The sequence below is a fragment of the Lethenteron reissneri genome, chromosome 31 (genome assembly GCF_015708825.2).
Source record: "Lethenteron reissneri isolate LAM-NWPU_2019-01 chromosome 31, ASM1570882v1, whole genome shotgun sequence".
NCBI lineage: Eukaryota > Metazoa > Chordata > Hyperoartia > Petromyzontiformes > Petromyzontidae > Lethenteron > Lethenteron reissneri.
The window spans coordinates 12829836-12852306 of record NC_083809.1 but is presented as its reverse complement, the minus strand read 5'-3'; the positions used below and the strand labels follow the sequence as shown (position 1 = coordinate 12852306).

The window sequence follows — 22471 nt, the reverse complement described above, 5'->3', positions numbered from 1 at the left end:
CCTGTGCGAGGGCGTCGTCTGTCACGTGGTCGGTCGTCCCGAGTTACCCCGACGACAGTAAACAGTGTGGACGTGTTCAGGTGCCTGCTGCGGATGCTAACATTGGGCCCGGGGACATTGGGCCCGGGGACATTGTGCCGATGCCATAGGTTACGCACCCTCAGTGTCAACATCAAGCACTCGGGGGAATATGGACATGTTGTTGTCACTGCTCGCTGTCACGCAATGCAATGACAATGTCACATTTAGCATGAACAAAGGCAAACATTTCTACGGGCGGGAATAGAGATTTGTTATATCAAGTATTCAATAGATGAAATACTCCAAATATACACATTGAATTTATTAAATCGATACATTCAACGCCAACCCAGGGCAGGTTCGTGCATTTCTCCCAAGTCTGGGTTCATAGCGTAGTGCCCTATCCACTGCGTAATCGCTCCACTGTGACACATTACCGGTATATTTCAGGTGTGGGAGTCTGTTGTAATTGTATAAATAGAACCCGTTATTTACATGAAGGCCAAAATAACAACCGTTTCCCAATTGTGGCTTGCAGATATTTATACTGCAATCAGGTTTCTTTAGCAATTTCCAACTGCGATTAGGCGCCTGGTGCGAGCGCGATACCGTAGCGATCACAAAAAATATACCGGAGGGGGAAAAAACGCGTGTTTAAAACTAGTTATATAATCCGTGCATATGCGTGATTTTTCAATACAAATAAATAAATCAATATAACGGTCACAGAAAAGAACAACTGAGACTACCGTATTCACAAGCTAATGGTTGAACGTAAAATCCAATGTTTCGCTGGCTACAGTCCCATTCCTCAACTGGGACTTGCCGTGATGCTTTGCGTTTCTGCGCGGCCCAAGTGACGCAGCGAATAACAACGGCTACTACGACAAATCCGCCCTGCGCTAAATAGAGCAATAGTTTATATACAGTACTATGAGTAGAATCTAATACCGTACATGCGTAGTGCTTAATTGTTTATTTAAAAATGGTAAACTTCAAACGGCCAGCGTGTTTATTTGCAATATTTAAGTCGGACACAGAACTTAAATTACAGACGCCTTTCCACGTGTGACACGCGCGAGATCCGCGAAAAGAACGGCGCTTTCCTCTCATCCATCTTGCTGCAGTCAATGACGCACTTGTGTTCAACAGTTTGTGCCGTGTAAGGCAGCACCACTCCTTCGGCGCCTGCTGGTGGGCTCGCGGATCAGGTGTTTGTTCGGCACGTAACTTGAAATTCGAATGGCGCAATGTTTGTGCCGCGTGTATCCAAACGATTTAAATCTCAGCCTTGAATGCAGGATCTTGATGAGATAATTGTTAAGAAACGTTTGTGTCGGCTGCTGGTCAGTGCAGTTCATGGAGTGTCGCAACATCGTGGCGAATATCCAATTGTACAGGAAGCCAAGGCAATGGCGCCGATTTGAAAGTTCCTCTGACAGTCCACATGTTCACTTTGGCGTCGATGAATCGACTATTTGATTGAGCAATTGCTTACCTAAAGTGGCAAATAGAAACGGTGGATTTCTCAGATGCTTATGTGACGTGGGAAATATAGAGTGCGGATTGGATGGCCCCTGGTGTGTCCCGCGTGACCGAGTGTGATGATGCATGGTGAGTTAGTGAGTATCATATGAGTGCTGGAGGGTACGTGTAGTGTATCTGGTCAGTGTTGTGTCTGATCAGTGTTGTGTCTTGTGCGTGTTAGTTGAGTAGTGAGTGATGAGTGTGTGGTGCATGGTAAGAAGTGTCTTATGGTGAGAGAGGTGGGTATTGAATGATGAGTGTGAATTGTGGTTGTTGAGTGTGAAAATTGTGGTGATTTTCGATTCGTGAGTGTGAGTAGTAACAGGTGGGTCGTGAGTGTTGCATGGGGAATGTCTTTTGAGTGGCATCAGCTAAGCGATGGAAGGTGAGTGTCTGGTAAAATATGAAGCCAGTGGTGCGTGTGAGTTTTGAGTAGTGGCAGGTGACTTGTGAATGTCTGGTGAGGGTCTGGTGAGGGTCAGGCGAGTGTTGTCTGGTGAAAAACCAAAGCACATTTAACATGAAGCCTCATACGGACATAGCAGGATGTGCATTGCACAATATTGGCGGCTGGTGTGCATTTCGGCTAGAAAACAAATCCAAACAGCGATCGCGCGCTGCCCGTCTATATTTAGCAAAATCACGCCAAACCTGTTTGACCAGGACTCGTACTCGAGGTGCAGGGTTCGGAAAGGGCCAGGGCAGCGGAGGAATGGTTAATGGGGTGGAATAGGGGGACAGTGTGAATTTAATCTCCATGTTATTTTGTAGTCTTATTCAAGTGGATGAAAATCCATGGCATTTTCGTCGATTCTGAATATTCGGATTTAATTTAGACGTTATCTTCGTCTTGTCAACTAAAACAGTCAAACATTTACTCCACTCATTAAATTTTGTGTGAGAGGCGAGCAGGGGAATACTAGAGGCAGCCCATCTTATTTGCGGGGCGAATTTGTCTAGTCAGTCCTAGCATTTCCCTTGTTTTCTAGACCCCGGACCCTCAGACTCGTAGTCACTCAGACTCCCAGTCCTCGTATCCCCTTTGGAGACAGCAGACAATGCAATACACATTAAGTCTGATGCACTGATAGAATCATACTTTGCACAAAATTTGCATGTGTCCCCAGCCAACTGAGACGCTCCCCCTAACTCCCAATACAGCCCCTACAATACATGTATCCCCCCTATCTCCCACTCTAACCCACATCACCACTCCACACCTAAATGACCCCTCCTTAACACCACAACCACTCTACTACCCTTATGCAGCCTTAATGTATCCCTACTCATACCACCACTCATCCACACGCTACTCTCCGCATATACCACCACTCACCCACACCGACACACCACCATTCCCCTCCTACACAACACTACTCACCTTCCAGAACCCACTCACCCCATCCTAGACCACAACTCACCTCATTCCACACCACCACAACAACAGCCGCATTTCGCCAATAATTACTCGTGGCAACATTACATCACTTGTGCCAGGCTACGTGCACCTAATGGCCACGTAAATTGTCAAAGGACTGCTGACGGGCTCGACCCAGGTGGGGTAACTGCCTGAAATGACTGAGATGCATCACCTGCGCTCCCCGTTGTGCCAATTGTTTCGTTTAAGCTGCCCGGCACTCTGCTCGTTGTTGTGAGTGTTGCTCCTCTGCCCTCTGGTGTTATTAGAGGGCAACTGCATCAAATGGCCAGCAGAGTCCTTCATGAGCCGTCTCCACAGAGACTGATTTTGACATAGCTGGTACCAGTCATCGGAGCATCCAATCAACATCACATTCTCCTGTACCGCATTGATCCGGCCAAACAGAAGCTCCTTCGGCATGTGGTGGCTGGGCATGCAGGTTACATGATTCAGTCAACACAGCTTCGTCTGTCGGAGTAGCTCACTGATGGAATTGTGTCTAGATCGTTCAGGCGATCTGTGAGATACTCATAATCCAGCCTGCTTAAACCCAGGATAGATTGTAGGCAGACCAGCCTGAATGTTTCAAACCAACTGAAAAGCGGGGCCTTTTTGTCTTGTCTGCCTACGTGTGGTTCGCGTCAAATGAGTTACTTGAAGATGCTACCTACAGTGAGCTGGGCCTCTTCTGTATGCCTCTTCAAAGAGAAGAAACAAATCCCCCATATAGCCTTTAACAGACTGCTATCGAGGCCAGCACAGTTACAAACAACACAACAAACTCTCTCACATACGCACATAAAGACAGTCCCACTCAAAGTAACACACTTCCAACAGAAACATAATACATTCTCACACATAAACAAATGCACGCAAAATCACACATTGCAAAACAAAACATGCTATTTACATCAGCCCGACTCAATGACATCGAAGTGGCCACGTAACACAGGGAATTGATGCAACAACAGCAATCATGTTGTATCAGGTTTGTTTTCCTACCAGCTAATTATCTGGTGTAGCGGGAGTGAAGGCGCAAACCACCCTGTAAAGACACCTGGTTGTGCAAGACGCGTTTTTGGAGCCTACGTAAATCTATGCCTAATAGGTGTACTGTATGTAGTTGTGTTCACTCATGCCCCGGGTCCTCATTGCTGTGAGGTGCACGTGATACCACTGCGCCACCTGCCGCCCGAGCCATCATAGCCATGTTTAATTATTTGTGTCTACTCAACGTAATTTGTTGAATCAATTAAATAATTCATTGATTAATTTTTCTAACTCATTCGTTAAAATAAAATTAACACTGGTGTGGTGAAGAAAAGCGTGGATGGTGCAGCATATTCATGTGTGAGTCACAGGAATGTGAATAATCTTCCTCCAAGGTTACAACATCCATGCCACGACAGGATCCTTCCAAACATGCAAATTGTGAAAAATAACCTGCAAATTACTCAATTTGCATTACACAATAGTATAGACCCCTGTTAAAACCTTGTATGGTAATCCTGAAAAGGATTCTTGAGACTCGGTAAAGAATATTGGGTAAACAAGAGTGGTACCATCGAGGACTCCGATTTCATGCTGTACCGTCCAGGCGTGCGCTTGTGAGATTGCCTTCCATGTATATGTGCGAGCTGATTTAGTAAGATGAGGTGCAGAACTATGAACAACAGTAAAGACGACCATTTCCTGGGTAGTTGGTCTTACAAGCTATATGGCAGGTGTCAGCATGAAGGTCAATGACCTTCAGACCGATACTGGAGGCCGCTTCAAGCTCACGAAATATGGATGGAATATTAATAATAATTTATGAAATTTAGGATTTGCGATATTTTTGTAGTGTAAGGTTATCACGAAAGCGTTATGTTTCACAAACATAGTCTGCAGACGTTTAACAGTCGGAGTAGATGTTGCTGTGTGCAATCCCAATTGAGTAATGTGTGAATAACATTGCATTTTTACTATGATACCGGCACGCAATGGTCTACTATTTTTAAATGACGTAATGTGAAGTTAACGTACACTGTGCAACAGAAGAAGTGTATTTTGTGGTTAAAACACCTGCAGTATTTGCCAGGGCCGCCTAACAGATTTCAGTGACGAACCTCTCCAGCAAGTGACGAAAAATCTACTGCTGGGCCATGTCACCACCCAATGTAAAGTAGAAGACTTGGACTATGGGATTGGCGGCTTTCACGAAATGACAACTCGGTGACCCACAATGTGGAGACTGTTATGGGGCCATCTATTTAGTACGTACGCAAAAATCTGTCAAAACTTGACTCTTCCTCCCCTCCCTCGACGCACGCGTACTTTTTACACCTCAACCCCCCCCCCCCCCACCTGCGTACGTATGGTTGACGCACCCCTCCCCCGAATCCTATAGAACGGCCGATATTTAATCCACGCAGAAACAATCAAGGATTAATGATTTTAACGTGTTTAAGCAAACAGATAGTCCACCTCCGGACTATCTAACTCATTTGAAGGGCAATGTAGACAAATTATTATCGAGCCCCCCCCCCCCCCCCGTTTCCTATGCATACGTACATTATCAGTAGATCTCCCATATGCAAGCATACGCATTTGGGTTAATCCCCCCTCCCCCTCCATGCGTACGCACTAAATGTATGGCCCCTATCTATATTTTCAATTACTTTAAAAATATGAATTGAACAAAGAAGAAGTGAGAAAACCACTTGAAAATAACTAAAGAAAGAAATCCAGTTTAAACAGATACGTTTCAGTCGAGATTTAGAGATTTGTCGTGTCTCATAAGTCCTGACCTCACAGGAAAACGAGTTCCAGAGTTTAGGTGCCGCAATTGCAAAGGCAACGATCACCCAAGTGTGAAGCCTAGACCACGGGACTGTGAGCAATGCACAATCTGAAGATCTTAATGATCTTGATGGAAAATATAGCTGAAGGAGATCATGAATGTAGAGAGGAGCAAGTCCATTTAAGGCTTTAAATACCAGCAAGAGAATCTTCAAATCAATACGAATATAGACAGGAGCCAGTGAAGGGACAGGAGCACAGGTGTAATGTGATTCTTAAAGAGTGTACGTTTCTGTAAATAAGAGCGAACACATTGTGAAGTAACACCAGCAATCCCTATTGAGTATTCTAAGTCGCTCAAGAAGGACCCCATGGTCAATGGTGTCAAACTCGGCACTGAGGTCAACCAAGACCAGGACACCGGCCTGGCCCTTATCTGCTATCTCGGTGCTATGCAGAGCCCTGAATCCTAATTGACAAGGGGTAGGATATGTTATGAGGCCAGATGCTGGTATAAACGAGAGGCCACAGCACATTCTAAGATTTTAGATAAGTAAGGAAAGTTGGAGAATGGACGTGAGTTGTTGGGAAGCTTAGGGTCAAGACCTGGCTTTTTCAGAAGTGGGGTGACTGCAACCATCTTAAAAAGTGGTGGAAACCATACCGGTGTCAAGGGACTTAATGAAGAGGCCAAGGACTAAAAGGCGCAAATGCAGAAATAGGGATCAAACGGGCAACAGGTAGGTCGAGAATCAGGGATCAAACAGGTGAGTTCCGCAGTTGTAATAGCGAGGAACGGAGCCAACAGAATGCACTCGAACCGGGAAGAGGGTGGGGGAGATCAAATGGAAGCAGAATCCAGGGGACAGATGTAAATTGGGAAAATATAGTTCAAATTGTAACCTCAAAGAACTGCTGAATGGTGCCGCAGTGATCACTAGAAGAGGAAGAATTTGAATGTGTTTCCTTATTCATAGGATGACTGCAGGTAGAATATAAGATACGGGATTATCATTGATTTTTGCCATCCGAACAGCAATATAGGGTAATTTAGCTACTGATATGTTGTTGGAATTACATGAAGCTGTTGTTTAAAAAGCTGATAAATGAATGGTAAGAAAAGACTTTCTCCAAGCACATTCAGCACTACTAATATTTGATTTGTGTGCCCTCAGATCAGTAATGACTAGAAGAGATCCACTGATTTTGGAGGGGAACCAGACGATCACGTATATTTGACAGAACAGAATGATTTAATTAAGCAGTTTCCTCAACAGAGAGATGATATTCCTGAGAGAGGGGAGAACGGGAGAGGGCCTGAATAAGAGATGTCGGGGTCATGGATGTAATTTTGCGTTATAAAATGCTGTGTTTCGTGGACAGACCAAAAGGTGGCATAGGGACATCATAACGAACCAGTGAATGATCGGAGATTTCTGGGTCCATGACATTTAGTTCAGTTATTGACAGTCAAAGACAACACACGAGGCTTAAAGTGTGTTCACCAGCGTCAATGGGCATTTTAATATGCTGAGTGAAGCCAAATACTTTAGGATGGTAAAAAAAACCCTAGCAGGTGGTATAGATGGGACAACGACAATGTTTATTGAAGTCACCAAACACAACCGGACGATTGCGTAAAGAGGAATTTCACTTCTAGATTTGAAGCTTTCGTGACTGCAAGGATTCATATTCTTAGGTTTTTTTCGGTAAAGTCACGTAGATAAAAAAATTCAAATTAACAAAAGTAAAATAAAAAATTAAATACAAATCACGACGTTTCGGAGGCAATACAAGCTTCCATCTTCAGGTGGAACCGTCACAGCATGATAGCTGTATCAAGTAAGAGAAATTCCAAGAAAACAGTCCTTGTATATATACTGGTTGAGGGTGGGAGGAACCAAGGTGGGCCCTGAATATTATTTTTGTGAGGAAGGTGAGTGACGTATTTATTCAAATTTAGCCAGGCAGGTGCGCATAATGCATTTCCCAAAAGGGTTCTGACGCACTATGTTTGTGAAATGACGTCAGGAGTCCCGAATATGACTGCATTTTTCAGAACAAGAAACATCAATTAAAATGACGCAGGTACATTCTGACAGCTCTCGAGACAGGAGAAACATTATTTAAGTCAGTTTCTAGCCTTCGTCGTATATTTAAAATAGTATTTTCGGTACTAATTAACATGTTGCATACATTGATGTGGGGTTAGTAATGAATATAGCAACCGAGTGAGTTTATCCTGAGAATTTAGCAGTTTGGAATAAGTTACCTGTTTTTGTTGGTTAAATATTTTATGTTGCCACTAAACCCTACGAATTTTTCATACGACAGTGAAATTCCTATTCTTATGTTTTTTCGGTAAAGTCACGTAGATACAAAATTAAAATTAAAATTAATCAAAGTAAAATAAAAAAAATCGCGACGTTTCGGAGGCAACACAAGCTTCCGTCTTCAGGTGGAACCCTCACAGCACGATAGCTGTATCAAGTAAGAGAAATTCCAAGAAAACAGTCCTTGTATATATACTGGTTGAGGGTGGGAGGAGACAAGGTGGGCCCTGAATATTATTTTTGTGAGGTTCGGTGCAGCTGAAGCACGCTGTTAGGAATGAGCCTTTCTTGTGTAAACTAGGTGCGGCTGATGTAAAGGTGCGTGTAAATGGGACTGAGCCTTTTGTTATGTAGAGGTGGTGAGGCTAAAAACGCTGCCAGGAATGAGTCTTTGTTGTGTAGAATGGTTGAACTGGGAGGTTCTAAGAGTTGTTAAGGTGCGGCTGATGTAAAGGTGCGGCTGCTATGAATGGGAGTGAGCCTTTGTTATGTAGATGAAACAGCACTTTGCTACGTTGCTGGGATTAATTCTAGATTTGCCAAATATGTGTGGTAACACTTACGGCAGGAAAACCAGTGTGTTAAAAAAGAAGAAACTATACGGTAACTGAAGAATGGTGCCTGTCAAATAAGGTGGTCCAAATATGTGTAGTTAAATCTTTTTAGCATATATATGTGTGTGTGTGAGATTACTCTGCTGAGCTAATTAAAACGTAGGTTTAGTTAGGACCCCGTCCAGTGTTCGGGTGGCAGCAGGAATGGATTTGTAGCGTGATCTGGAACACAGCAGCAGCAGCAGCAGCACCGGGTCTGTGTTGAACTTAATAACATCTTTCCAATGATTACTAAGTTTGTACCCATCATCACGGTTGAAATTATGTCTGTGTTTGTATATTTGGATGGCTTCGTGTACAAACCTTTGATGGTAGCCAGGAGGTTTGCAGAGCACCTTGGTCTCGGAAAAGACAATTTCATGAGAGCCCACAGCGTTGTAGCAATGATCGGCAACGGCGGAAGAATCAATTTTGCCGTGTTTCAGATCTGGCCATAGAGTATGGGAGGTCTTCCCAAGATCTATAAAGAAGGCACCCCGCTACGACCCATCGTGTCGACGATCAACTCTCCTACCTACAAACTAGCCTGGTTTCTATCAGATACTCTGCTTCCCTTCAAATTAATTAAAATTAATTTAAATGAAATTTACTTTATTAATTAAAAAAAATTTACCTACGTGACTTTACCGAAAAAACCTTAAGAATATGAATACTTGCAGTCACGAAAGCTTCAAATCTAGAATTGATAGCCAACATGTTCATGGAAAAGTTTGAATCAGACCCCATCCAGACATCCACCCTGCGTCCTTCGCTGTGGAAGAGGTATGTGGATGACACTTTCGTCATTTGGCCACATGGCCTCCCAGCATTGAACCACTTCTTGGACCACATCAATTTCAGACACCCATCCATCAGATTCACCATGGAAGTGGAGAAAGATGGTAAACTACCATTCTTAGATATTCTGTTTGAGAGGAGACCTGATGGATCCTTGGGACATTCTGTCTACAGGAAAGCCACCCACACAAATTCCTACTTGAAACCTGATTCCCACCACCACCCATCTCAAAATATGTATCTCATCAAAACGCTATACCACAGAGCTCAAAGCATTTCTGACCAACACCACCTGGCCAGTGAATTCAGACATGTACATCGGGCCCTCAGGATGAACGGATACTCTGACCGCACCAACTGCCAAGCTGTTTCTCCCACCATACAGAAACTCCGATCAAAACTATCACGTTGCCATACATAGCAGACGTGACCAAAAAGATCTCCAAAATTCTAAACAAACATAAGATCCAAGTCCGATTCAGTACAGTACATAAAATCCGTGATCTAATTCCAGCTGTGAAAGATGTCATTCCTGACTTACAATACCCTGGAGTCTACAAACTGAGTTGCAGTTGTGGTGATTGCTACATTGGAGAAACGAAACGTCATATCTCTGATCGTGTCCGCGAGCACAAGTCAGATCTGAAACTGATTCTTCCGCCGTTGCCGATCATTGCTACAACGCTGTGGGCTCTCATGAAATTGTCTTTTCCGAGACCAAGGTGCTCTGCAAACCTCCTGGCTACCATCAAAGGTTTGTACACGAAGCCATCCAAATATACAAACACAGACATAATTTCAACCGTGATGATGGGTACAAACTTAGTAATCATTGGAAAGATGTTATTAACCATGCTAAAAAGATGTAACTATATATATTTGGACCATCTTATTTGACAGGCACCATTCTTCAGTTACCATATAGTTTCTTCTTCTTTTTTCACACACTGGTTTTCCTACTTAAATTTTACCACACATATTTGGCAAATCAAGAATTAATCCCAGCAACGTAACAAAAGTGCTGTTTCATCTACATAACAAAGGCTCAGTCCCATTCATAGCAGCTGAACCTTTACATCAGCCGCACCTTAACAACAATTCTACACAACAAAGACTCATTCCTGGCAGCGTTTTCAGCCTCACCACCTATACATAACAAAAGGCTTAGTCCCATTTACACGCACCTTTACATCAGCCGCACCTAGTTTACACAACAAAGGCTCATTCCTAACAGTGTGCTTCAGCCGCACCGAAACTCACAAAAATAATATTCAGGGCCCACCTTGGCTCCTCCCACCCTCATCCAGTATATATACAAGGACTGTTTTCTTGGAATTTCTCCTACTTGATACAGCTATCGTGCTGTGACGGTTCCACCTGAAGACGGAAGCTTGTGTTGCCTCCGAAACGTCGTGATTTTTATTTTATTTTTATTTTACTTTTATTAATTTAAATTTTTTATCTACGTGACTTTACCGAAAAAACCTAAGAATAGGAATTTCACTGTCGTATGAAAAATTCGTAGGGTTTAGTGGCAGCATAAAATATTTAACCAACAAAAACAGGTAACTTATTCCAAACTGCTAAATTCTCAGGATAAACGCATTCGGTTGCCATATTCATTACTAACCCCACATCAATGTATGCAACATGTTAATTAGTACCGAAAATACGATTTTAAATATACGATGAAGGCTAGAAACTGACTTAAATAATGTTTCTCCTGTCTCGAGAGCTGTCAGAATGTACCTGCGTCATTTTAACTGATGTTTCTTGTTCTGAAAAATGCAGTCATATTCGGGACTCCTGACGTCATTTCACAAACATAGTGCGTCAGAACCCTTTTGGGAAATGCATTATGCGCACCTGCCTGGCTAAATTTGAATAAATACGTCACTCACCTTCCTCACAAAAATAATATTCAGGGCCCACCTTGGCTCCTCCCACCCTCAACCAGTATATATACAAGTACTGTTTTCTTGGAATTTCTCTTACTTGATACAGCTATCGTGCTGTGACGGTTCCACCTGAAGATGGAAGCTTGTGTTGCCTCTGAAACGTCGTAATTTTTATTTTATTTTTATTTTACTTTTATTAATTTGAATTTAAATGTTTTATCTACATGACTTTACCGAAAAAACCTAAGAATAGGAATTTCACTGTCGTATGAAAAATTCGTAGGGTTTAGTGGCAGCATAAAAGATTTAACCAACAAAAACTGGTAACTTATTCCAAACTGCTAAATTCTCAGGATAAACTCACTCGATTGCCATATTCATTACTAACCCCACATTAATGTATGCAACATGTTAATTAGTACCGAAAATACGATTTTAAAATATACGATGAAGGCTAGAAACTGACTTAAATAATGTTTCTCCTGTCACGAGAGCTGTCAGAATGTACCTGCGTCATTTCAACTGATGTTTCTTGTTCTGAAAAATGCAGTCATATTCGGGACTCCTGACGTCATTTCACAAACATAGTGCGTCAGAACCCTTTTGAGAAATGCATTATGCGCACCTGCCTGGCTAAATTTGAATAAATACGTCACTCACCTTCCTCACAAAAATAATATTCAGGGCCCACCTTGGCTCCTCCCACCCTCAACCAGTATATATACAAGGACTGTTTTCTTGGAATTTCTCTTACTTGATATAGCTATCGTGCTGTGACGGTTCCACCTGAACATGGAAGCTTGTGTTGCCTCTGAAACGTCGTGATTTTTATTTTATTTTTATTTTACTTTTATTAATTTGAATTTAAATGTTTTATCTACGTGACTTTACCGAAAATACCTAAGAATAGGAATGTCACTGTCGTATGAAAAATTAGTAGGGTTTAGTGGCAGCATAAAAGATTTAACCAACAAAAACTGGTAACTTATTCCAAACTGCTAAATTCTCAGGATAAACTCACTCGGTTGCCATATTCATTACTAACCCCACATTAATGTGTGCAACATGTTAATTAGTACCGAAAATACGATTTTAGAAATATACGATGAAGGCTAGAAACTGACTTAAATAATGTTTCTCCTTTCACGAGAGCTGTCAGTATGTACCTGCGTCATTTTAACTGATGTTTCTTGTTCTAAGAAATGCAGTCATATTCGGGACTCCTGACGTCATTTCACAAACATAGTGCGTCAGAACCCTTTTGGGAAATGCATTATGCGCACCTGCCTGGCTAAATTTGAATAAATACGTCACTCACCTTCCTTACTCACTTATAAAGCCCCATGCAGGAGACCACAGCGAGACACCTGGAGAGAGCATCCATCGTGAGGAAACGCATTTCGGAACTGAGTCTCAAGGTTCGTTTTTTAAAAGCCCTTGTGCAAATACAGAAAATATATATTTGATATGTATATATTTATAAAGGCTCTGTTGGTCAATTTCTCAAGCTTTCCCTCTTTTGGCCGGTACTCCAAGGGTGTGTAGCTATTGTTAATTATTAGTTGGCGTGTTTACCCAGGGAAACCTCACTGAGTCTCAAGACTCTATTCGAGGAGGTTTCTGCCTCGTTTTCACAGTAGGCAGTGATGTTGCTCTGTGTATAATCCCACTTGAGTAATTTTAAAGTAATTTTCAGCATTGGAATGTTTTGGCCAAGACAAGCTTACATTTTTTTTTTCACAATCAGACCATTTCAAGTTCATGAGCTTGGCGGAGTGTTGCAGTGCGAGGACCATAATAGATGGTGACCGACTTGGGAAGGACTTAACCCACCCATGGTTAGATCACAGTTGATTGTTTGTAATGATGGGATGTGGTCAGAAAACTAGATGTGGGCGACTTTGTGATGTGTGCGTTTGAGTTAATTTTATTTGTTTACATGGATGTTCCCGTTTAGCCAGGTTCCTGACTGTTTTACAAGGAAGATTTGGTGGTGCGTGAGCACAGCAACAATACAGACAAAAACATCAATATTGCAGACAAGTACAGGGTCCTGAAGGAATATGGCACAACTAACAAACTCGGTATTTAACGGTCGTGAACTAAACACATGCGAAAAAAGTTTTAATATAATGGAAGCAAGATGCGCCAAAAAAGTTAGGTAGAGGTGAAAAAAAGCTCTGTGTTTTGGCCTAATAGGGTTAAACAGAGGGGGAGTGAAGGGAGTTAGTTTTAAATATTAATAAAAAGACACATCTGAGGCTACGGGAGGGAGTTAGAGGAACAACATGGTCCTTTTTTAATTGGCTGATTTGATTAAACCCTTTGGGTTGAAGACAGCCCATTGATGGACTCTCTGGATTTCCATCGGGGAGAGATTCGAGTTGATGTACAGGTTGCAATGATGAGTTCTATAGGGAGCGTCAAGGGAAAAATGGAGGGCAGAGTGGAGGGAATGAGGAAGGCGAATTAAGAGGTGGATAAATAGTCGTATCACAAGGCTGGATTTCAGTGTTGATGTGGCCTGCAGATGTAAAAAGCTTGCGTGCTGCCACGGCCGTATAATTATGAACTGCGAGCGCATCACAATTTATGCAGATATTAGCATCACGTGCCGCTTTACTAATGATTAACTCTCGATGAATCAATACTCTAACGTGGCTGTCGGTTCGACACTGAGCGGAATCGATATTATAGACACCTAAATTCAGGTTTCACAAAACCTTATACAGTATTGGCAGAGACGCGCCCCTATGGGACAACATACTTTCTTCCATACATAGGCAGATAAATGATCGGTATTTTTGTCAGGTTTCGATTTTAAATGTTTCGAGTGCAACACCTGGCAGGCTTATGAGCACACAAAAGTTAAATTAAAAAGGACTGGCGTATCCTGAGCTGTGTTGCCAGGGAAACCGAGTCGACCCGTATGCTAATTACAGTCGACTCAATTATCCAAGCTAATGACGGGAAGGACGGCCGCATATAACACTGGTCTGCAGCCAAAATGCTTCTGAAATAAATGTAGTCCAACCTTACTAATTCTGGGTCACTGAGAATGAAAACGATGCTTAAAATTGTTGATTGGCTCTAGTTTTCAAGATATGCTACTGGGTCAGTATATATAACCCTTGACTTGGGAATGGCGGAGGATTAGTGAGTTATTAAGGGAAGGGATCTCAGTTTAAACCAGAAATGACTAAAATACATCTTTGACTGGGTTTGGACAGTACTTGCTTTTTGAGTAAAACAATTAATGATGCAATCTGAACCTGGTATTGCATCATACGTGATATGAATTGCATAATCTTATTCCTAGAAGTCATGGATGATGCAATCATAACTATACTTACATCCCTCTGGTGAAAAAAATGCCCTATATCAGCTCTAGAAATCACAGTGTCGTGCTCTCTTATTTGTCAGTGTTTGATTTTGCAAAGGAACACATTTATGTTTAGCCAAAGCGAACAGAGATGCCTCGTACTTCTGTGAACAAACCAGATAACTACTGCTATGTTTGTGGTGAAGTCACTTTTGCATCACAAAAGCCCAGTATAACCACTATGGTTAAGAAAGCCTATCACCTTTATTTTGGCTGCAAAATTGGAGATCAGGACAAGATGTGGGCCCAACCCATATGCTGCAACACTTGTGCAACAAATTTTCGCCAGTGGTTGAACAGGAACAGGAAATCTATGCCCTTTGCAGTGCAAATGATTTGGAAAGAGCCAACAGATCATATCAGCATTTGTTACTTCTGCATGGCACCTCCAGTTGGGAAAGGTGTGTCAAAGAAGAAAAGTAGACTGTGCAGTATCCAAACATTCCATCAGCTATATGCCCAGTACCCCACGGAGAAGGACTGCGGATTCCTGATGCACCAGAATCATTCTCACCTTGAGTCTGACGAGGGAGAGGATGAAACTTCTGGTCCTGAACCATCAAGGTCACATGACCTAGATTTTCTCCCATCCTCCTCCTCTGAACCACACCTCATAACACAAGGTGAACTGAAAGACCTTGTCAGGAATTTGGAACTACCCAAGAGAAAGGCAGAGCTGTTGGGCTCAAGACTACAGCAGTGGAATATCCTGGCAGGTGATGTTAGGGTTTCCATGTTCCATGACCATCAAAAAGACCTTGTCACATTCTTTTTCATGAAAGGTGATCTTGTTGCCTGCAACATCGATGGTGTGATGGCAGCCCTCAACATCGTTCATGATCCAAATGAGTGGAGACTGTTCATTGATTCATCGAAGATGAGTCTTAAAGCTGTTTTGCTGCATAATGGCAATGTTTTGCCATCAATTCCAGTTGGTCATGCAGCCCATATGAAGGAAACTTATGATAACATGAAACAATTTTTGAGGTGCATAAACTATGACCAACATCGGATGCAGCTTTGTGGCGATTTTAAGGTTGTGGCTCTCTTGCTTGGTCTGCAGACTGGATACACAAAGTACTGCTGTTTTCTCTTCGAATTGGATAGTCGTGCGAGAGATTCCCATTACATCAAGATAGATTGGCCACTCCGACCGTCATTGGAGCCTGGGAGGAAAAGTGTTCAGCATCCACCACTTGTTGAATCAAGGAAGATTTTGTTACCACCCTTTCATATCAAGCTGGGTCTGATAAAGAACTTTGTCAAAGCCATAGACAAAACTCAAGCAGCTTTCAAGTACATCCGTGAAAAATTTCCAAGGTTAAGTGAAGCTAAGATAAAGGAAGGTGTCTTTGTTGGTCCTCAGATTCGTGAACTTCTTCGAGATGATGCAGTTGACAGTGCACTGCGTGGCAAGGAAAAGACGGCATGGAAAGCATTCCAGTTAGTGGCAACAGATTTTCGCGGAAACAACAAGGCAGACAACTACAGGGAGTTGGTGGAAACCAGAGGCGGGCCGTCAGGGCCAGCAAGGCCTTCTCTGCTGGCCTAGAGATTGTCAGAATCAGAAAATAATAATTTTATTTAAAAAAATCATTAATGCTATATGTATTTTTCAAAGTTCGTTCCCATCAGTCTATTAACGTCATTTCATTGCTACTCTCTCCCTCAGTTGCACTGCTTCCAGTGCAGCTCATATAAATTCGAGCTTTTATCCAATCAGATTTTCCACCTGTGCTGTCTCCGGGTGAAAAATCTACCCTGAGGCCTTCAAAATTTCAAGTGAATCCCCTCTGCTGTTGAAGCATTTGGGGACGATGTTGTTGATTGTCATATTCTTTAACCAATCAGATTTCGAGTTTACCATGTTGGGCGTATTCTTTGACACGCCGGAGCCTTCTAGCTTGCCTAGCCGCCTACATTAGCACTTTTCGTGTGGCGTGATCGGAGGGCCAGATAGCTAACTGAAGTAAAACTAGCTAGCACATAACGTTGCATCATCAAAACATTATTTAAACTTCATTTCGTGACGTTTAGATTTTTAGATGTAGTACTTTAGATTTTTTGTTTAGATTTTTACTTAGTCCTGTTGTTTTTTAACGCACAATGGCTGAAGGAGGAGAATACATGGATTTGGTGGCAGATTTACTGGCAAAGCCTTTTTCGAGGAGGACCTTTCAAGAAAAGCCGGGCCTGTTACTAGCTATTTAGTATTATTGCTTGCTTTAGGTCATTGCTGCTGGTGTGAATGATATTCAAATTCAGTGGCCTGACTGTGCCTTTGAGTGTGCGTGGTGGCATGTGCGTTTAGGCCCAGCAGCTTGGCTGGAATTTGTGGGGAAGCCTGTTGAATCCTGATTGTGTTATTTGTGTTTTACGGCATTTTTGCTTGCTTGGTGGTCGTATGAGCAAATGTGACTGGTTGTTGTGAGTTTGTTCTTGTTTCTTTGGTAATGACATTGATTTGAGCTATGCGATGTCTATTTGTGATGCAGCCTCCTGTCGTACTGTGTAATAGTGGAACATCCTTGATGGTTTCAGTCACTATGTATTTATGTCTCTGCAATTAGTGTATTTTAACTCTCATAGGTGTTGAGCTTCATGTTAAATCACTTTATTCCACTCGATAAAGGTTACTGTCACTGTAAATATGGGGTGGTTACGTCGAATGACAATGTTCTTCATCTGAGGACGGCTGCTTGCGTTGTGGCCGAGACGTCGTGAGAATTATTTTATTATGTTTTATTTTTATTATTTTATTATTTCCATTCTACGTGACTTTACCGAAAGAACCAAGAAGAGAAATATCCTATAGCCCTAGTGTCATGAGGAGGTTATTCGAAGGCAGTTTAATTGCGGGAGGATAGCATTGAAGGCCTCGGTGTAAAATACACGGCCCTCCACTGGTGGAAACCCTCCTCAAGGCATACAAAAGCCTTGACTGCAACATTTAACCAGGACATTGCAACAATGGATAAACGCTATCAGGGCAAATGGAGCCCATCAATGCTTGCGGACTATTGCTGGGCAGTGACAAGAGATGCTCCATTTAATGAATACAAGAGACAAGCCAAGAAGCGCCGAGTAGACACTGAATAAGGACTAAACTATGTACTTATATATACATAATAGTTTTTTGCCTTTTGTTTCATAATACATTTTATTTATATAACTATTTAGCTAATTTTTAAAGTGTTGCATGAACAGGACAGGTGACATGTTATCATGTTAAGCAACCATAAACACATGAAAAGACCTAGGTTTACAATTTATGAGTAGAACTCTACTATCTACACAATATACATAGACGTAAAATGTAAAAATTTGGGAACAGTAGCCAATCAGTTGTTTTAATTGTCATATTTGAATTCAGCACATCAAAATCCATAATAAACAGCACATTTCATCTCTGAAGCAGACGACGTCTAAAAAATTGTAGACCAGTGGAAGTAAAAATCACAGATAATCCAATTCTTTAAATTTTTACGCGGGTCTCTATGCCAAAAACGAACGATCGACCAATCGATGCGCGTGCTCAGTGATAACACTTTCCTGCTCCCGCGCAGATGAATCCGCCCACAAAGTGGACAGCAGCATAGCCACGCCAATCAACATCAAACTCTGCCCACTGTTGTAGAGATATGCAACTACTATACTGTTGAGGCAATAACGTGGGTTTTGGATTAACCGGAGCACATATTTGTTCAGTTTAAGCACATGACTTTTACTAAATATTTCCAGGACTAACAATGTATAAATGCTTTTAGATGTTTAATTTGGGCCCAAGGGAAAATCCATGAGTTGTTAATTTATGTTAAAATATGAGGTGCCTGAGTCGTGACGTCACTGAGTCATGGCTTTGTTGTGCGCTTCATTGTGGGCAGCTTGAACCATGGAAACGACACATTTGTTTTGAGTGAACAAGAGTGTGAAAAACGGCCTAACAAATATTAATCCTATCCCATGCACCAGTTTTGCTACTTTGTGAGCGATCACACAAATCCCGATGTTTTTCATCGACAAATTATTAACTTATGTGAAAGTTCTTGATCTCTAGGAGTGACATTCGGAAATTCAAATGGTTAAATGAAGGATACTGACTGACGGACAACCTCCCTGGGTTTTAGCATGCAATGATGCAAATCCACGACTGAGGGTTATGATTCGGTCTGAGAATGATGTCTCATTTGTATTGTTACTGAATGGTTCTGTCTCGTTTATACAGGTTTTTTTCTCACCGTGTGCATTTTTCATTTGCAGTGGCTGTCTCTACAGTAGAGTGGCTTTCGCAGAATACCCATACACAGAGAGTGACGATGCAATCCCATCATCTCGCACCAGGTCTACGTATCAGGGCAGATGGTCGGTCCTTTATTCCACTTGGACTTGCACGGAAACCCATCTCGGTTTCCCGTCTAATGATTGGCCACGACGCTGCCAATGCACCACCATTGGCGGTAACCTCACAGCAGCAGGAGAGTTCACGCTCACACGTTAGACCCCCATCACACGCGGAGCCAGATTTTGCCAAAAATGAGTCACAACGCCAACATGTTCCACATCAACCAACTTCTGCCACCCGTCGAGCCAAAGCCTTTAGTGAAAACGAACTTGAGATACTGGTCGTTGAGTTTTTAAAGAGGCGTCATAATTTGTTGAAAACTGGTGCGAAGAAACCCAGTAATCATATCAAAATGTTTACATGGAACCAAATCGCTCAGGCTTTCAAGGCTAAGGGGTTCGACCACCGCAATATTGCAAGCTGCCAAAAGCGGTGGCATGACCTGAAGCGGAGTGCCTTAAATAAAGTGGACCTCGAGAAGCTAAGGAGGTCGAATCCTGGTTGGCAATTTGAAGCATCTCCATCACCCCTCACTAGAGCTGAGAATAAGTTGTTGAAAAGCTTATATCCAGAGAAGTGGAAGTGGATGATTGGTGTTGATACAGCAATCACAATAACTACATCTACAGGTATAACCATTCTTCGTATGTTCTTCTTGTCGCAATTGCATATTGAATGACATATCATTAAGATGGAAACACGCACCCAGTTACACAAATACACAACAGCAATAGCAACAATTTAGTGCTACATGATGGCATCATCTTTTCAATGGATATGCCAGCGTTATTACGCTTTCACGGCACGCAGATTGGCAACGGCTAACTTACAAGTCAGTCAATTCTTAATTGTACGCCGTAATCCATTGAGGAAGGCCTATTCCGCAAGATAACTCTGAGGTAGAATATTACCAATGCAAACATGAAGATAGCATGTTGCAAATATGATAATAACGTACAAATCAAGACAAATAGCTCAAAGATGTTGGGGGAAAAAAACATATCACTAGGTCGACAGAGACCAGGCAAGTAGTTCGCTCATGATAGCGAAATAATTTTCAGCGATTTTTAATCAACAGATGCTCGACTTGTATTTTTTTCATGATCGTCACTCATCTGCATCCTGTTGTTGCTGGAAGGCACCTGTTTGACTCTCTTTCACCGAAGATGATTTTCATACCACATACATCGGCATGTTCTTTGAACTACCTCTACTATATCTTGTGCAGATTCCACTCCACGTCCAACTGCCCAGACACCCTAACCCCAAGCGACTAGTCTGATAAACCAAATTTTTCAGTCATGAAGGATCCCATTAAGGTTACTTCAATACAGTGCCATTTTCTGTTTGACAATCAGCAAAATAATATTTGCCAAAGGTAGAGAAAGTCACACATTCCTTACGAGCACTTTCAATTCTTTTCAATATATTTGTCATTATAGAAATGCAATAATGCTGATCATTCTGGTGTGTATCTTTTGTTATTTTCAGGAAATTATGACAATCCGGAAGAGAACCAACACCAATATTCACCATTAACGGAATATGAAAATACAGCTGAACAGCTGGAAATGGTTGAGGAAAGCGAATATATATCGAATGATATGCAGGGCAACGAACATCAGTCTGATGACAAAAAAGAAACTTGGAAATGGGTGGAAAGCCAGTTATCACAGGCGAGTGTCAAAGTAGAGGAAAGGGCAACATCACTAGCAGAAGCTCTCCATGAGCTTAGACAGCTAACACAGTCGCTGCGGCAAGAGCTTCAAGGTTCTGCTGCTGGGCCCTCTGGCTGCCAGTAATTAATTTAATAACAAGCTCCCTATAATGCTATACTATGTAATTATGAGTCTAATCAATAAGTATAATCTAATCAAATAACACGCGCGGATTATTGGTTTGCATAATTCCGTATATTCAGTGTGAATTTAACTCAGATGTTTTCCATGATAGTACAATGTCTCATTTCCAACTTGCTGAAACTAAAGTTAGATGAATATGTGAAATTATCGCATACGTTAACGTATATATAATATAACAGTGGCACTGCGTCCAAATACGTTACTAGACAAAGGTAAATAGCTAACTGCTTGAGGCATGGGGAATGCTTTACCTGAGTTTACAAGTAAGCCAATGTACTTGAGATGAATACATTGCTGGATGTGAAAAGGTCGAATTTGTTAAAATATAAAGAAAGGGACCTACACATTGCACGAATCATGCACTGTGCGTGTTTAATTGGTCAGGGTAGATGTGTGATGGTGGGATTTGCGTCATTGTGCGGTATTTACAATATATAGAGATGGTGTCTCTATACTTACGTGTATAGGCCCAACAATAGCATGTGAAAACAGAGCAAAATATGGAAAACAAATCAAAATATTGCTGAAGTTCTCGAGAACAGTGGGGTGGTGACATTTCCCAGCAGTACCGCATTCGCCGCTTTTTGAAAAGGTTCGCAATTTGAAAACGGTGGCCACCATGGTTATTATTGTACGTTTACTACTATTAAAATACGCGTAATCCACTTGAAATGGACGTTAAAGATCCCTGACCTCAGTGAAAACGAGTAGGCTATTGTTTGCTGGCGTTATGGACCACATTTTCCAAATTCTAAATATTACCCAAAAATGCCTCCAGTTGGGATTACATTCACAGAGCAATAATCACCGACCTCTACTGGCAAATTTAAGCCTGATTGCAGGCCAAGTGCGGTGTCACCTTATGCCCCATAGGGGCAGCTGCCATTGGGGGTCGTCGAGACTGGTCCACATAGCAAGTATAGCCCCCGACCGGCACATATACCCGTTTCTAGCACAGGTGCTGAGTCACCTTTTTTCTGCCACTAGGGGTGCTCATTAAAATGTGTTGAGATGAGATGTAATCTTCATCGCTCATTGTTTTGAGACGCTTCAGTGTAAAGGCGCGCGGCTCTACCAAAACAAATCTAAATTATTATGATTATGCTGTTGTACGTGTTATTGTTTGCATGATGTCTTGTTCATAAAATATTCATACATCAATCTTTTTGTCGTTTCTTGCTTCATTACATACGTCACTTATATTTTCTTTTAAACTTTCCATCAATAGAATTTGCAAGAACCAACAATGTGCATGTATGTAAAGGAGGCTGAGTCTCGTGTCCGGTATAGCGTCATTACCTGCAATTAGACGGAAAGCTGCTGGAGATCTGTGCCAGGTCTTTCCCTGTCTCGTGACCCTTGTGAAGAATTTGACCAACCAAGAAGGAGTGCGTGGGCCAAGGTGCTTTTAGAACTCAGCAGAGAACTTGTCATAAACCTACAGCGGTGCCAGATGTAATACCGTTCAAAACATTGTTCAGTTCAGTCACTATAAAAAATATCTGGGCAGGTTC

At 42.0% G+C, this 22471-nt stretch overlaps 1 protein-coding gene across 2 annotated transcripts; it reads left to right on the top strand.

Moving 5' to 3' along the window:
- Positions 1–12473: 12473 nt before the first annotated feature.
- LOC133349820 (uncharacterized) lies at positions 12474–22042 on the top strand. 2 transcript variants are annotated; one of them, XM_061563611.1, is made up of 3 exons: positions 12660–12789; positions 19014–19724; positions 20587–22042. In XM_061563611.1, the coding sequence occupies exons 2-3, from the start codon at positions 19070–19072 to the stop codon at positions 20895–20897; spliced, it is 966 nt and encodes a 321-aa protein (XP_061419595.1). In that variant the 5' UTR covers positions 12660–12789; positions 19014–19069; the 3' UTR covers positions 20898–22042. The 2 variants fall into 2 exon arrangements, with proteins under 2 accessions (XP_061419594.1, XP_061419595.1); XM_061563610.1 differs by lacking the exons at positions 19014–19724; positions 20587–22042 and adding an exon at positions 13329–18997 and having other exon boundaries at positions 12474–12789.
- The last annotated feature ends 429 nt before the right edge of the window (positions 22043–22471 follow it).

Coding starts and splice junctions, on each gene's coding strand:
- LOC133349820 (XM_061563610.1), top strand. CDS start 14,845: ATGCCTCGTACTTCTGTGAACAAACCAGATAACTACTGCTATGTTTGT.